The sequence below is a fragment of the Nanorana parkeri genome, unplaced genomic scaffold (assembly GCF_000935625.1).
Source record: "Nanorana parkeri isolate BGI_ZX_2015 unplaced genomic scaffold, ASM93562v1 scaffold1558, whole genome shotgun sequence".
Lineage (NCBI taxonomy): Eukaryota > Metazoa > Chordata > Amphibia > Anura > Dicroglossidae > Nanorana > Nanorana parkeri.
In genome coordinates this window covers 38,796-54,587 of record NW_017307826.1, presented here as the reverse complement: position 1 = coordinate 54,587, position 15,792 = coordinate 38,796, and the positions used below count along the sequence as shown (strand labels likewise).

The 15,792-nt window shown below is 42.2% G+C and overlaps 1 protein-coding gene across 1 annotated transcript in view; it reads right to left on the bottom strand.

Annotated features, from left to right (window-relative positions):
• The window catches only part of FAM206A (family with sequence similarity 206 member A), a 29,294-nt gene extending 15,477 nt beyond the window's left edge, over positions 1 to 13,817 (bottom strand). The window contains exons 1-3 of the mRNA XM_018570565.1: positions 13,714 to 13,817; positions 7,944 to 7,995; positions 3,932 to 4,061 (exon numbers count right to left, since the gene is read on the bottom strand). Of these exons, the coding sequence (XP_018426067.1) occupies positions 3,932 to 4,061; positions 7,944 to 7,995; positions 13,714 to 13,780 (249 nt within the window). The 5' untranslated portion in view covers positions 13,781 to 13,817. The remainder of the gene's footprint in view (positions 1 to 3,931; positions 4,062 to 7,943; positions 7,996 to 13,713) is intronic.
• Positions 13,818 to 15,792: the final 1,975 nt, after the last annotated feature.

Sequence of the window (15,792 nt, the reverse complement as noted above, 5' to 3'; positions counted from 1 at the left end):
TTCACTTGCAAACCCACGTGCACCGTCAGAACTCCTTGTAAGCCTCAGGGAATGCTTCCCTTTAGGGACACTGAAGTGTGTATTATTCAGTCTGCCATGGGGAGGGGGAGAGGGTGTCAGAGGAAAAGGAGGCATAGCACATCAGGTATACATATGCATAAGTATAACAAAGATCTGTGCTCCTGTAAAAATTACTAAGATAATTAGTGTATCTAAAGCTGCTATGAATACAATCATGTAATTACATATAGAAAACCATGCTGCGTTCAGCTTCCATTTCTCCATCATCACCTGTACTTCCAAGGAGCCATACACGGTGTAGCAAGCCCAGATCAGAGTGGTCCTAACATCTAATGCCAGTTTCGGAGAAGTGACGTAGGTGATACATGGAACAGTGCTGCCCAGTATGGAGGAACTCCAAACCCCCAGGCAAACACGTGATCCCCAGCATGTACCCTCATAGCACAAGAAGAGCAGCGGGAGAGAATAGAAAACGAATAGTACAGCACATAACAAGTAGCACCCCGAGTAAAAGGCGCCAGACTGGTTTACACTAGCAATGCCGACCTATAGCGTTCCACTGTGTCAACCTACTGAGGAGACCAGAGGACTCACCATCCTGTTAAACCTCAGCGCCATGTGCTTTATTTACAGTTTCCCATTCAAGGATATCCTGGCCATGGAGGGCAAGAGACCAGGCATGTGCCCCCCTGCACCTCAATTGGGTCAGAAGGACTTCCACTTTAACCCTTCATAGGGTCTTGAATCGAGACATGGGGAAAGGGGAGACATGGGGAAAGGAGGGTTCGAGGAAGAGGCGACAGGCGGGAAAAGGCGGGAGGAGCAACACAAGGTAGGAGAGGGGGGGAGGGGAGACAAGGAACAGGCGGGAAAGGGAACAAGACAAACATATGTTATGAACAATTCTTAGCCCTGCTTAATACACAAATGTATTCACCCCTGCCCGTCCGCCCCCGCACCGCCTTAGGCCAACCATAGAACTGGGCACGTTAGGAGTACAGTTGCAGAGGGCGCGCAGATTGCAATGGGAAGGCACATGACTAACACCCAACATTAAACTAAAAAATAACAACAGTCGTTGTGCCGATTCAGTCAGATATATGTTCAATAACATCCCAGCAGGGCAAAACCCTCAGATCCATCAACCGGGCATTCAGCGTTCAAATAGGGAGAGAGAAGGGGCATAGCAAGTTGGGATACGTTCAAGCCCAGGTAGAGTCATTGCTTCTCGCCATTTACGGAAAAGTGCCCGCGTAGAGAGAGCTGGGGAGGACGCACAGGGGGATGCAAATTCTGACGCTGAGGGCATGAGACCCTAAGATGTTGTGTGTCCATACAGTGGGGGCAGGTGACGGGGGGGGGGGGGGGACTGGATGGATGGGAGTAGAAAATCCAAGATGGAAAAGTCAATGAGAGTGGTATTGTCGGAGTGGAACGGGGATAGGGAGGGGGAGATGGTCGTACGGTAGAGAGTGACGGGTACCGCTGCTGTAGCGGCATACAACAGTACTCACTGTGGGGGGAGGTAGGGATCTTCTGCGAAGGAGCCGAGAAAGAATCAAAATGGTTTCATCCTGGACTCACCGGTCCATTGGAGGAAGCGAACTCTCAGGTCGGAGCAGGGATCTTGTCACGCTGGCGCCCCAGCGGTGAAGTGGCCGGGGCGCTTGGAGGGGACCTTGCTCTATAGTGGTTGTAGAGGCTGCGTAGGGGTCCCTGAGGGTGGGAGAGTTGGTGGCGTCGAATCTTCATGTAGACCCAGGGAATGCAGCATCCGATGTGCCTCTTCGGGAGACGCAACCCCGTAAGACTTCCCAGCATGGATGAACTGCAGCTTGAAGGGATAGCCCCAGGTATAACGAATATTATGAGATCGGAGTGATAGTAAGTAGGGACGCATGGCTCGTCGTTTCTGTATAGTGAGCTGACTGAGGTCTGAGTAGATTTCATAACGAAAGCCTTGAAACTGCAGATCTCGGCTGACACGAGCCGCCTGAAAGATAGCCTCCTTAGATCTGTAAAAGGAGAATTTCACGATCACATCCCTGGGGGGACCCCCGGGGCGCTTGGGGCCGATGAATTCTATCAAATTCAAGGCGCTCAATTGGAATAGCAGGCTGAAGCTCTTGGAACATGGCAGTTACTGTGGATTGTAGGTCCTCCACTTCCTCTGGGATGCCGCGAATACGGAGGTTACGCCGGCGTGAACTGTTCTCCAGATCCTCCAGCTTCTATATAGTGGCGTCTAGGTTGGATTGCAGATGTCCTATATCAATCGTGTGAGAATTAACGATTCCGATAGTGGAGTCGACCTTGTCTTCCAGAAGACCCGTGCGCTGGCCCAGCTCCTTGATCTCTTTAGATAAGTGTGAGTTAATTTCGTCCGTTGCTGTCTTCAGCTCTGCCTGCAGCATAGCTTTGAAGCGATATAGGAGCTGGTCATCGCTGATATGTCGGGTCGGAGCTTTGCTGACAGGCGAGGGGGGAGCACTCTCCAGTGAGGATGTTTCCAGCAGGTCAGATGGAGTCTTAGGGGAAGACAGCTGTTCCGAGTACCGAGGAGACGGCTCCATGGTGCACGCGCCCGGTGACACGTGCTGGTAGTCAGGGGCCCGTTGATTCTTCTCCGATTTGCGAGGCTTGGATCCTTTTTTTCCCCCCATAGGAGATGGTAAGTGGTCCAGGGAGAGGCAGGGTAAAAGGTGGAAGGGCAGTTATGCCAAAATATGCAATAAGTAGAGCTCAAGTGCCCGGGTGATGAGGAGCCGAGCTAACACACGTCCTCCATGCTCAACAGCTCAGCAAACCCTCAGATTTTTTTACATAAAACAATACTGTAATGTGTGCCTTACTGTAATGCATGGTTGTTTCCCTTCTCTTTGCTGCTCTTCCTTTTAAATCCTTATCTCTTCTCATGCTCTACAGAAATGCCTTGTCTCTGGAATGGCTACATGGTGTCTGTGTGAAGGTTCACAACCTGAGCCAGCACTACAGGAAGAGGCACTCAGCTGCAAAGGGAAGTTCTCCCCCAGCATGAGAAGAGATTCAGATTTAAAAGGAAGAGCAGCAAAGAGAAGGGAAACTACCATGGATTACAGTAAGGCGCACATTACAGTATTGGTTTATGTAAAAAAAATCTGAGGGTTTAATGTCACTTTAAAGTGCATAAAGCCACACAGGCCCAGAACACATGTGTATCATAAACAACTAGTAATTACTCTTGTATTCCACATGTTGCAGACAAAATACAGGGGGGGGAAGGGGAGGAAAGAATGGCAGTCCAAGCCTCTATTCACAAAGAACATGTAGAAATCTTTGATGCTCAAAATCTAACATATGGTCTGGGGTGCTGTAGAATTGATTCGATCTCAAAGATTTTAAGAGATTGCCACCTACTGGGTTCTACTGAATATCACTTTATTTAGAAGCTCTTTTTATAGTTTCAATAAAAAGTGTTGGGATTCAAGATGCTGGATTCTTTTCCCATTTTGGGAAGATGCATATGCATAAGCCTATATGTAACAAGAAAATTGTGATTTTATAAATAGACATTATAAATCATATTTGTTTTTACATTTGATACCCTTGTATAGTACTTCGAGAAAAAGGAGTGTTGGTCTAATCCATCACACCTTTCTAACAAATAGAGACAGAGCCTGTGTATCCCCTATTTTAATACTTTATTAATTCTGTCTATGTAATTGTGGAATATTAGTATAAAGCATTGGTAGTTCTATAGTGGCGGCCAACTTTATGTAGAATTGCCTACTAACTTAAGACACTGCAGAGGATTTGCACAAATACAGCTGAGTCATAAAGAGATTGCCCTGCACTTAATTCAAATAGCCGTCACATTGAAAATAAAGAAATATACAGTGCATGGCTGTATTGAAAGACAGAACACACTCACCCGTTTGGATTTCCCTGACACTTTATTCTTTAATCTGCTGCAGTTGGCACTGATTTGATAATTAATATTGGAAATTGTTTTCCCACTCTGTAGAACTGGATGACATTCAGCCAGTGTAATAACACATATTCTAAAAATAAAAGAACATTTTACAAAAACAAAATCAAATGCAATATGCTTACCTACAAAAGTCATTGGATTTTTTACTTACTGTAAATGCATTTGTTGGAGTTCATTGAGGGGCACTGGATTCAGAGACAATTGGGTTATACTCACCTCCTACTTGAAGATATGGAGACTGGCAAACACAAAACACAGTAAACAGTCAGTATAAGCCCACCCATTCCCAGCATGCTTCAGTTTTGTAGAAGAGGTGGGACCTCAATGAACTCCAAGAAATGGTTTTTAAGCCAAGTACAAAAATCTGATTTTCTTTCTGGTTCAAGAGGGGCACAACATTTCGAGCCAACTGGGATGCCCAAAAACAGGGGTGGACAAAAGCAACGAAAAAAACCAACCCATTAGTACATAACAAAACTTAGGGTTTGCCTGCAGTTCAAAGAGCTGCCTGAAAGCTCTGGAGCCCAAAGCTGGCATCAGATGGGGCTTCAACATCCACCTGGTTAAACTTTGAGAACATATGAACAGCAGACCAGGTGGTGGCCTTGCATATCCGTGAGATAGTAGCCTGAAGCCCAAATTCCCAAGGAGTTCTCACACAACTGGTAGAGTGTGGCCCAACAAGAAAGGGTGGAATCATATCATAAAGGACCATAAGCTTGGATAGTCTGTCTGAAAGCAGTTGCTGCAAGATAGGCACATACAGCACATACTACAGACAATGCAGGGAAATCTCCTGATGCACTGGAGCTAGACAGAGGGATGGAAGAACAATGTCCTAGTGGAGATTAAAGAGACAGACAATCTGGTCCTTGTTGTCAGGCAAAGTCAGTTTGTGCAGTTTGAATTAACTTCTCGTAAAATAACAGGATGAGTAGAGTTACAGTGTTCTGGAGTGGAACTGGGCAAACTGGACTGCCTTGAATAAGGCTACCACCAGCCACAAAACTCCCATGCAGAAGCGACAAGTCGGGCAACTCCTGGAATTGAAGAGTCACAACCTGGGAACAAAGAGTTAGGGGTTGGAGAAGAAAATAAACGAAAAGCTGTGGCTTGAGCTGTCTCTAAGATAAACTCCAAGTGATGAGATGGATCCAAAGCGGACTTCGGAAGGTTAAAGATCCAATGAAACCTCATCAAGGTTTGTATTGTCCGTGTCACTGTCAGACAGAAGCCATGTTGAGTGTTTCCTTTTAAGAGTGCCAGATGTAGCAAGGCTAGAACAGGTGATAGAAACTTAGTAAAGCCTCGAGGTGCAGAAGATTTGCCTGGGTCTCAGACTGGAAGTGCTAGGGAACCTCAGCAAAGCAAAGGAATTGCTGAGGTGATGGACAAATAGAGACATGCAAGTATGCATCCTTGATGTGCACAAACGTCAAAAGAATTCTCCCTGATGGAGGGTGGCAATGAGAGACCTGGTGGATTCCATGCAAATCTTTTGGAACCAAATGAAGACAAGACAATTAGGACATTAAGATCCAAAATAGGACAGCTGCCCTCTTTTGGTTTGGGGATTCTGCAAAGGTTAGAGTACAACCCCTGAAACCTTTCTGCAGTAGAAACTAGTGTGATAACCCCTTGATCCAGAAGTGCTGCTAAACTATGCAAAGCCAAAAGCAGGTTGAAACATATGAACTGGGGGAGGGGGCAGGAAGCAGAACTCTAGTTGGTAAACCCTGCAAACCACCTCCCATATCCAGGGTAATGAGACGTTGTTTTTACCCACCTTGCCTCACCAGTCGGCAGCAGAGAGGAGGGCAAAACGCCTCCTAAAGATCCTGTGCCTCCCTGCATAGGCACAGCACCCCCTCCTTTGGTCTCGGCATTCAGCAGACTCCGGCAGCTTACTCCAGCCCTCCTCTGGTCCACCTCCACACCCTGCACTTCAGGCCGCCAGCCTGGAGCAGCACAGAGTATGTAGCTTCATATTATTCTGCATTGATGTATAATGCATACCGGGAATTGTAGTCCTCTATAGCCGTTAGCAATTCGGCATTGCTGTATAATGTATTTATAGTGCTCTCCAGCTGATGGCATTATTCTGCATTGCTGTATAACATATTGCTGGGATATGTAGTCCTCTATCGATGATGGCAATATTCTGCATTGCTGTATAATGTTTTGCCTGGAATTGTAGTCCTCTATAGCTGGTGGTATTCTGCATTGTGTCAGTGGCAGAACTAGGGGTGCAGAGTTTGCAGGTGGGACCGGGCCCTGGCACTTCACCACTGTTCTAAAATCATTAGTCGGTATTGTTTTAGAAAAACTGTTACAGGACATGAGAAAAAAATAACTAAATTGGTATCAGCGAGTACTTGAAGAAAAGTATCAGTACTCGGTCTGGAAAAAATGGCATCGGTGCAGGGCCAGGTCTTAGGAGATCAGCAGAAAACTTATTTCATAAGCATTTGAAATTGCTTAAAAACCTTTTGACTTTCGTATCACTTTAGGCCTTGGTTGCTAGCAATTTGGCTGCTGGAAGCAGGAAAGTTTCAAATGGCCAGAAGTGACCAGGTCACTGTAGGTGGACTTCAAAGTCTGGGAAAGATTCCTATGTCACTTGAAACTAGGAGCAGTAGCAGGAGATGTTACCTAATGCTGAATTGGCAAGAACAAGAGCGCAACCCTTGCATCATCACTCAGTCCTCCAGTGTTAATCCTTTCCACGTAAAACGGGAGAAAATAGGTGCATAGCTCAGCTGACATGGCCTACTCACAAAAGGAGCTGGGTCCCAGCAGAGACTGTGCCACAGGTCTGGACCAGGGAAGAACTCTGCGGCTAATACAGTATACAAAGATCTGTCGATCACCACAGTGCGAAAATCAGTGCCCTAAGACACGGACTAGCCCCGCAATCATCCAGTCCAGGGGGAGTCTGGGAACAACTTCCACAGCCATTGCTGAGGATACATGAATCTAGATAGCTGCGTATAGAGACCGGCTTTGGCAGCGTGTAGCAAAATGATGACTAAAGTGGGGGGGAAAATGGATAGAGAAGTTAAATTTTTCTTAACTTAGAAAAGATATTTATTCACTTAACACACTAGGAAAAACAGAGGCATTCTAGGAGTGGAGGGGGTTATACCTAGTGGTCACTCATTTTCTTTTTGCTTGCCAGTGTCTAACTCCTCCTGTAGAATAACCCAAAGTCTTTTAAAACTTGTGTCTTTCAATGAGCAAGAAAGAAATCATATTTTTGAGAAAAATACATAATATAGAAAGGTACTCATTACTGGTATTACAGGATAGGTGCTCTTATCCTTTGTGTACCTCTATCACAGCACTAAACATTTCTCTAATGGGTTATATTTAAACTGTATAACAGCCCTCCAGAGCTCTTAGATTTATGGCCTGCCCAAGACTACACAGCCTTTCCCATAGATCTTCCTCTGTCGGCTAGTACTACCTTTATGCGTGCACACAGCATGCCATAATGAAAAGATCTACAACAGATGAACCTGGGATTTTTAATGAAACTCTATGATCTTATTGGCGCGTGTGCACGCACGCACGGGTTGGTTGGTGGCTGACTGAGAAGATTTTCAAGAAAGGCTGTGCAGAGTGATGGGGCAGTAATGGGATCCAATAGACTGGGTTTAAGTTAAGTATAGCCTACTTCAGAAATAGTCAGTAGGGGGAGGAAAGCATGCCAATAATAAGTTCACTTCTTTGCAAGGAACATGCCACTGACTTAAAAGCAGAAATATCACATTCTTAGTGTAGTAAGGTTCATTAAAATGCATAAAAATAGTACACGTACATTCGTAAATCCATGCACCTGCAGCAGACCACACATGCACACAGGCTTATGTGTTATTCTATAATGTGTAGTAGAAGTTCCAAATTAAATTATTGTTATTTTTAATTGTGCAATTTTTAGCTCATCTCTTACCTGTTTGAATGTTGCAGTATACAGTAGTCTTCACACAGCTTTCCTTTCACATCTGAACAAAGACAAAACATTAGGTAGCAGTGGGGTGTGGCAAGTGGTGTGTGTTAAAAGCAAACACAGCAAAACACTTTCATTTCTTTTAATTGTACAGTAAATCACATCTATATAATCAAAGAAACAAGTATAGATAGTTTTAACATTTACACAGTATTCAAAAGAGGAGGTAAGACTAATTACAAATTGACTTTTTTCGGTCTCCAAGAACAAAAAGGTAGTAGATCTCTGTCATATGCAGCATTGGATCCAACCAGGATTAACAGCGTGACTCAAGAATTTTCTACAAACTGGAAATTATATCTGAAGAATTAAAGTACTGGGCAAGTAAAATATACTCTTCCCAATACGCGCCAGCGTGTGAAACTGCAATTGTCACACACCGTCTCTATAGATCGAGAGCTGAGCAATCCCAAAAATATTGACAGCACTCTGCACTGTCAGCATATAGCAGGCACCGACTTTGGGTCACAGGAGTATATTAGTGAATGTACTCTGTGGTGCAAAAAAGAAGTAAAGCCTTTTTTTTTTTAGTTCTCTTTTAATTACCTTGGGGAACCCTTGAATAGCTAAATCCTTGCCAAAGCTTCAGTTCAGGCAGTTTATTGAAAACGTGTGAATATATACAAAGGGAAATTTATGAAAACGGGAACCGACAGAATCTGGAGCAGTTGCCCATGGCAAACAATCAGCTTCTGTCTCCAGTTTGTTCAGTTAGGCTGGGTTCACACCTAGGCGGATTGAACATGCACGTTTTTCGCGGTAAAAAAAATGCGCGTTTCCGAGGGATACTTGGCTGTATCCCAATGGAACCGCCCGACCAAAACGCCCCAAAGAAGTACATGTACTTCTTTGGGCGTAGGGCGGTTTCCCGCACGTTCATACTCGCGGAAAACCGCCCAGATGGGAACCATGCACATTGAAAATAATGGCATTTCCCTGTTTGAGCGTTTTTCCGCGAGTACGAAGGCGCGGAAAAACGCCTAGGTGTGAACCCAGCCTAAGCTTTCGTACTCGCGGAAAAACGCTCAAACAGGGAAATGCCATTATTTTCAATGTGCATGGTTCCCATCTGGGCGGTTTTCCGCGAGTATGAACGTGCGGGAAACCGCCCTACGCCCAAAGAAGTACATGTACTTCTTTGGGGCGTTTTGGTCGGGCGGTTCCATTGGGATACAGCCAAGTATCCCTCGGAAACGCGCGTTTTTTTTAACCGCGAATCACGGTAAAAAAACGTGCGAAAAACGTGCATATTCAATCCGCCTAGGTGTGAACCCAGCCTTAGGCTTTGAAAATGGAAGATAGAAGCTGATAGGTTGCCATGGGCAACTGCTTCCAATTGTGTCTGCTCCAGTTTTCATAAATTCCATCACAGTACTTAGAGTATGACAACAACTGGATGAGTTATAGAGCCTCTAAGTTATCCCCATGTTTCTGGTAATCTGATCGGCAGTGCGTGAGTGTGGGGGCGAGGCTGAGCTCTCCATCCTGCACCGCTCGCTCAGCATCCTGTAACAGCTGTCAGAGAGGAGAGCGGTACAAACACTCAGTGATCGCTAAATGTTTGTAGGTAATTGGAGGACATTATACAGGTGAAACTCGAATAATTAGAATATCGTGCAAAGTTCATTTATTTCACTAATGCAACTTAAAAGGTGAAACTAATATATGAGATACTGATTACATGCAAAGCAAGATAATTCAAGCCGTGATTTGTCATAATTGTGATGATTATGGCTTACAGCTCATGAAAACCCCAAGAACCCCAAATCCACAACCTCAAAAAAAGTAGATTATTACATGCAATCAATAAAACAAGGATTGTACATAGAACAATATCGGACCTCTGAAAAGTACAAGCATGCATATGTACTCAGTACTTGGTTTGGGCCCCTTTTGCAGCACTTACTGCAATTACTTTTGCACGATATTCTAATTATTCGAGTTTCACCTGTATGTTAACTTTGTCCTCAATTATGAATGAATGGGAAGTGATCTACATCACCTCCTGTTCATTCATGATTGTGGTTATAGTAAACATACTATATTCTCAAGTTATCAATGAACAGGAACACTCAGAGGATTCCTGTTCATTGATAACAGGGGATACAGAAAAAGAGTTTGAGGACTGTGTTCTCAATCTCTTTTTCTATTTTAAAAAGGGAAATATCAGACCCCTAATATTTCCCCAAAGCCCCTAAAAGTAAAAAAATTAATTTAATAAAAAAATTAATAAAAATAAATTTAAAAAATGTGAAAGTTTATAAAAAATAAATAAAAATAAAATACTGTAAAAAAAATTAAAATAAAAACATTTTTGGTTTCGGCCTGACATTTTTTTCTATTTCGGTGCACCTCTAATTAAAATGTAATGTAATGGAATGTCATCTTAATTGCAGTAGTAGTAAGTACCGGAATTTGACTTGGTATGTGCAATCTCCTGTACTGCAGCACCCAAACTGGGAAAGGGAGGGGCAGAACTAGAAGCCAATCATGTGTGCTGCATACACATGGAGACCAAAACACAGTTTAAAAGCAGAGCTCAATCACTTTTTCTATTTTAAAACGGAAATATCAGGAGTCTGTTTAGACCCCCAATATTTCCCCAAAGCCCTTAAAAGTAAAGTAAAAAATATTTAATAAAAAATGAATTCATAAATATAAAAAAAATGTAAAAGTTTCTAGAAAATAAAATAAACAAAGTTACAAAATTTTCGGTTTCAGCCTGACAATTTTTTTTATTTCGGTTTCGTTATTTACATTTCAGGGCACCTCTACCATTTTATCTTCATTATCTTCATATAATCATATGGAAGAATCCTAACCTCAAGATGCATATGGACAGGCCAATTAAAATACTATGAGGGGAATTTATCAAAACGGGAGCAGACCAAATCTGGAGCAGTTGCCCATGGCAACCAATCAGCCTCTCTCTTTAGTTTGTTCAGTTAAGATTTGAAAATGAAACATAGAAGCTGCTCCAGTTTTGATAAATTCCCCTCTATATCTTTACTGAAAGCTTCTTTTTTTGGCTGCAGTACCAGACAGCTTTTCCTAAAAGCAAGAACGCAACACCATATAACATTTTCTTTTGATTGAGGTTGAATGATTTTTCGTAACAATTTATAAGAGCAGCCTTGCATTCATTCTAGTTTTCTAAAGAATGTCTTAAGTGCAGTATCTCACAGGCACGATTCAAAATTCATTTTGGCACAGTCTGACCTCAGCAGAGTAAATTTTGATTGCTTGCTATAGGTTACTGCATTTGAAAATTAGTAGCATTTATTGGACAGGCCAATTTTCTACATGCTTGTATGAAGCACGATCTGCCACAACCCCAAAGGCCTGCTGCATGAATGCTTCTGTGCCCCAACTGTGTAATTAGGGTTTGGGTGGACTTACCCATATTAGTATCGATGCAGAGAAACCATATTAGATGTTATTAACAATTTGTTGTGGAGTTTACATTTTTAACCTATAAATAGACATAGGCTACCATAAGCTAGCTTACTAGAAGACTATAAAACACAATTGGTGACCCAAATTCTGAAAGTTGTACAGTCCATGGACCACTTATGCGAAAATAGGTGGTGAAAATAATTTAAAGTGATATTCACTAGTAAAAACTGTAAATCCAAAGAACCCTGTCAAAGAAAAAGCTAAAAACCTCTTTGTCCACTGGGTGGCAAGTCAGTCTTTCTTCGGTTCCACCTCTACAAGTGCTACTACTGTCGGTCTTTCAGATATGTACCCCACTGGGCACTGTGGTTTCTCCCACTGGCTACTAAGTCACTGCAGGGCACAGAAGTGATATCAGCTGGCAGGTGGAACCACATTGCCCAGCAGACAAAGTGTCAGATAGCAGCAGCATTTGTATATGTAGAACAAATCAAAGGCCTACTTGCCACCTATTGGACAACGTTTTCTATGACAGTGCTTTGGGCTCAAATTTTTTAAACAGATCAACATGATCACTTTAAATGCAGTTACACATAATTATGTTGTGCAATCTTTCTTCACCTCTCTTACTGAACAGACACCATCAGGGTTATTCACAAAAGAGTGAAGAATATGGGGAAGGCAGGAGAAGTGAACTATCTAGGGCAACATAGCTGATTTGGAAAAATTCTCCAATTCAGCTCACTTTCCAGTTCAGCTATGTTGTCCTAGATTGTTCACTTCTCCAAACTCTTCCCCGTTTTGCGAATAACCCTGCTTGTTGCCTATGGAGCTGAACAAAACTTTAGATGTGTATATCGGGCTTTGTACTTACTCTTCCACTTCAGGTCTCTGAATTTTTGTCAATAAGGTGATGTCATTTGCAAGGTATAAGAAGGTGGTTAGAAACCAACTAAGACATGCAACAGGACTTCCAGATGTCCATAGACCATAGTTTGAGAAACAATGGTCTATTTAACAATACATTTTCATTCGAAGTGTAAATGCCCTGTCCCAGTGTTACCACATTGTTTAAGAATATAATGTAAAGTAAACCATGCCATTGCTTTTGCTATCCCATCTAACAATACCTGTGCACAGTGGCTGTTGTAAGCACTTTATTGCTTCCTTTCTAATATCATAGCTTTTTAGCATAACTCAAAAGTACACATAGTGGAAATTAAGACTTTTGAAAGTAAGTTCTTACCATATTCAAATTACATCATCCTTCCTTCCTCAGATGTCCTTTTTTTTTCTATTGGCTAAGGCCATCAAATGCAAATCCTCTTGTTAAAGTGAGCCGACCTGTGACAGTCTCATTGTCACAGGTCGGCTAGAACTATGAGGTGAGTGAAAAGCACTCACCTCATAGTTCTCCTTTAAATACTACAAATGTATCCCTAATGCCCTAAGTAAGCTTGCTGATTATTGGTCCATTAAATACTGAACTAAGCTTAAACTATATATACTTTGCAGCAGTGATGTAACCATTTGGTGTGGACCCTGGTGCCTTTCACACAGTCTCTTATTGCTTACTAGACAAGAGAATAAAAACATTCCATTTGCGCCTAAATTGTTCCTTTGTTTTTTTACCATTTTGCAAAAAAGGGGCCATTTCAAATTTACAAATATTTGTTATTTGTGAACTCAATAGAGTTTTCTCTGTGTACAGCTACTGTTAGATGGGAAATCAAGAGGAAAGGAATGGTTTACTTTTAAAGTGGACCTTTACCCCCTTTGACTAAAAATCATATCACCATACAGCTCTGCATGCAAATATCAAACCATCTTACATTAGCTAAACAAACATATCTTTATTTTACAATATTTTTTTCCCCACTTCCTGGTCCAATTTGGCACAAATTATGTACTGTGCCCAAGCATTGCATCCTGGGAATGTTACATCAACAGTGCATTGCAGGGAAATCGCATCTGTAATCTCATAAGATTTCATAAAAAGGCATTTTCCTCCACTGAGATGATGTGCATGGTAACATGTCCTAGTCACATCTGCCAGAGTTCCAGGAAATAAAAAGGAGGGCTAGTAACCTGCCCTTAGCTAATATGGCCACTGTCAGAAGACCAAGGAAGAAAAGAAAAATACGGTATGCAAAAAAAATGAAGTCTGCAATTATATAGAAGTATCTGTTTGTAGATTGTCATTACTAAACATTTCTAAAGGTGCCTTTGTTATTTTGAAGATAAGGGTGGTGTTCTCTTTAAGGAAACATCAGAAGCAGGAAACAATCTTATTTCAAGATCATCTTTTGAACCTTACCTGCTTTGTACCATCGTGTAAAATAACGGTCAACAACAGAAGGAAATTCTCGAGATCCTTCAGCCATGTAAAAGCAAAAGACAGTTTAGCAGCAGTTCTTCTTTACAAGTCTAAAGACAAAAAGAAATCCACTTTTAAGAGAATGAATAGTGATTTTGCAGAACCTTTCTTATTTATGGACTAGAAGAAAAAAAAAAAAGCAACAAAAACAAGTTATGTAAGTAAATAGGAAATTTAGCATATTATTATGTAGTCTTACATTCAACCATTAGGTGTTGCTTTATGATTCTTTCCACAAGTTTGAAGTTGAACTCCAGGCAGATATATTCATTAAAATTAGGGATGCACCGATATATCGGCCGAAAATGGCACTTCTGGCTAAATGACAGGATCGCTGTGAGCGGCCGTTGTCTCTCCTCCCACATCGCTCGGCCGCCTATCACAGTGCGGTAGAGCGGTGTAGGGGCGGAGACAGCGCTGTCACAGGAGGTTGGGCAATCCCTCTCGCACCGCTCACTCAGCATCCTGTGACAGTGTGTGTCAGAGAGGAGCGCAGGCTACAAACACTCAGTGATCAGTGATCGCTGAGTGTTTGTAGATAATTGAGGATATGGTATGGGTAATATATCCTCAATTATGAATGAATGGGAGTGATCTATATCCACTCCTGTCCATTCATAGTTGTGGTTATAGTAAACATACTATATTCTCAAGTTATCAATGAACAGGAACACTCAGAGGATTTCTGTTCATTGATAACAGGGGATACAGAAAAAGAGTTTGAGGACTCTGTGTTCTCAATCTCTTTTTCTATTTTAAAAAGGGAAATATCAGGGGTCTGTTTAGACCCCTAATATTTCCCCGAAGCCCCTAAAAGTAAAAAAATTAATTTAATTAAAAAAATTAAAATAAATATTTAAAAAATGTGAAAGTTTATAAAAAATAAATAAAAATAAAATATTTAAAAAAAAATAAAATAAAAACATTTTTGGTATCGGTTTCGGCCTGACATTTTTTTCTATTTCGGTGCACCTCTAATTAAAATGTAATGGAATGGAATGTCATCTTAATTGCAGTAGTAGTAAGTACCGGAATTTGACTTGGTATGTGCAATCTCCTGTACTGCAGCACCCAAACTGGGAAAGGGAGGGGCAGAACTAGAAGCCAATCATGTGTGCTGCATACACATGTGGAGACCAAAACACAGTTTAAAAGGAGAGCAGATTGAACTGCTGTTGCTCATCACTGTCCAGTCACAGGCTGAGGGAGGCCAAGCCTTTTTGCATTACCAATGACTATAATATAACATACAAAAGAGATGCAGCAAACAGGATTTAACAAAAACACACAGAGCTGTGACATCCCAATGTTACAGAGCCTCGTAGATATAATGGAAGCTATTTCCCCTACAGTTTGGGAGATGTGTGAACACAGGAACAGAACTGAAGAATACAAAACCCATCTGCCAATGCAGCAGAGGGACTCCGAACTCAATGGAGCATGAGTGCAGTGATGTCACCCCACTTGTAGTCCATTGATTACTTCAGCCAGCCCCATACCTTAGGTCCAAGGTACGGCCCTGGGGCTAGAGAAAGTCTGCAGGAGCCAAGGCATTTACCCCACAATCTATTGATCACAGCTGCAATCCATTGCAGGCTAAAATGCATTAAAACAATGCACATTTTTTCATGTCTGGGCATTTAATATTGTTTTGCCCCAACGGGTGGACTAAGCCTTAGACGTACTCAGTAACCAAAAGATGAAACACTAATTCTTCATGGAATTGCAGAACACATAAGGTATGCTCCATGACCATTACATGTGATACTGCTGCACTTTTTACTACAACTCCCAGCATGCCTTGCATAAGCTGGACTGCCGTGTACAGTATGGATTCTAGTCCAATATGTCAGAAACCACAAACTTTCTAATACATAAGCTTGGTTAAACTGGGACTTACGGAGCACTCTTCAGTCCGCACTACAAGGAATGCTCCGTTCTTTTCAGTTGTCAGTCCTTTACAAGAGACTAATAGCAGGACACCAGTGTATTTCCGGCGTAGCATTAATAGCACGCCTG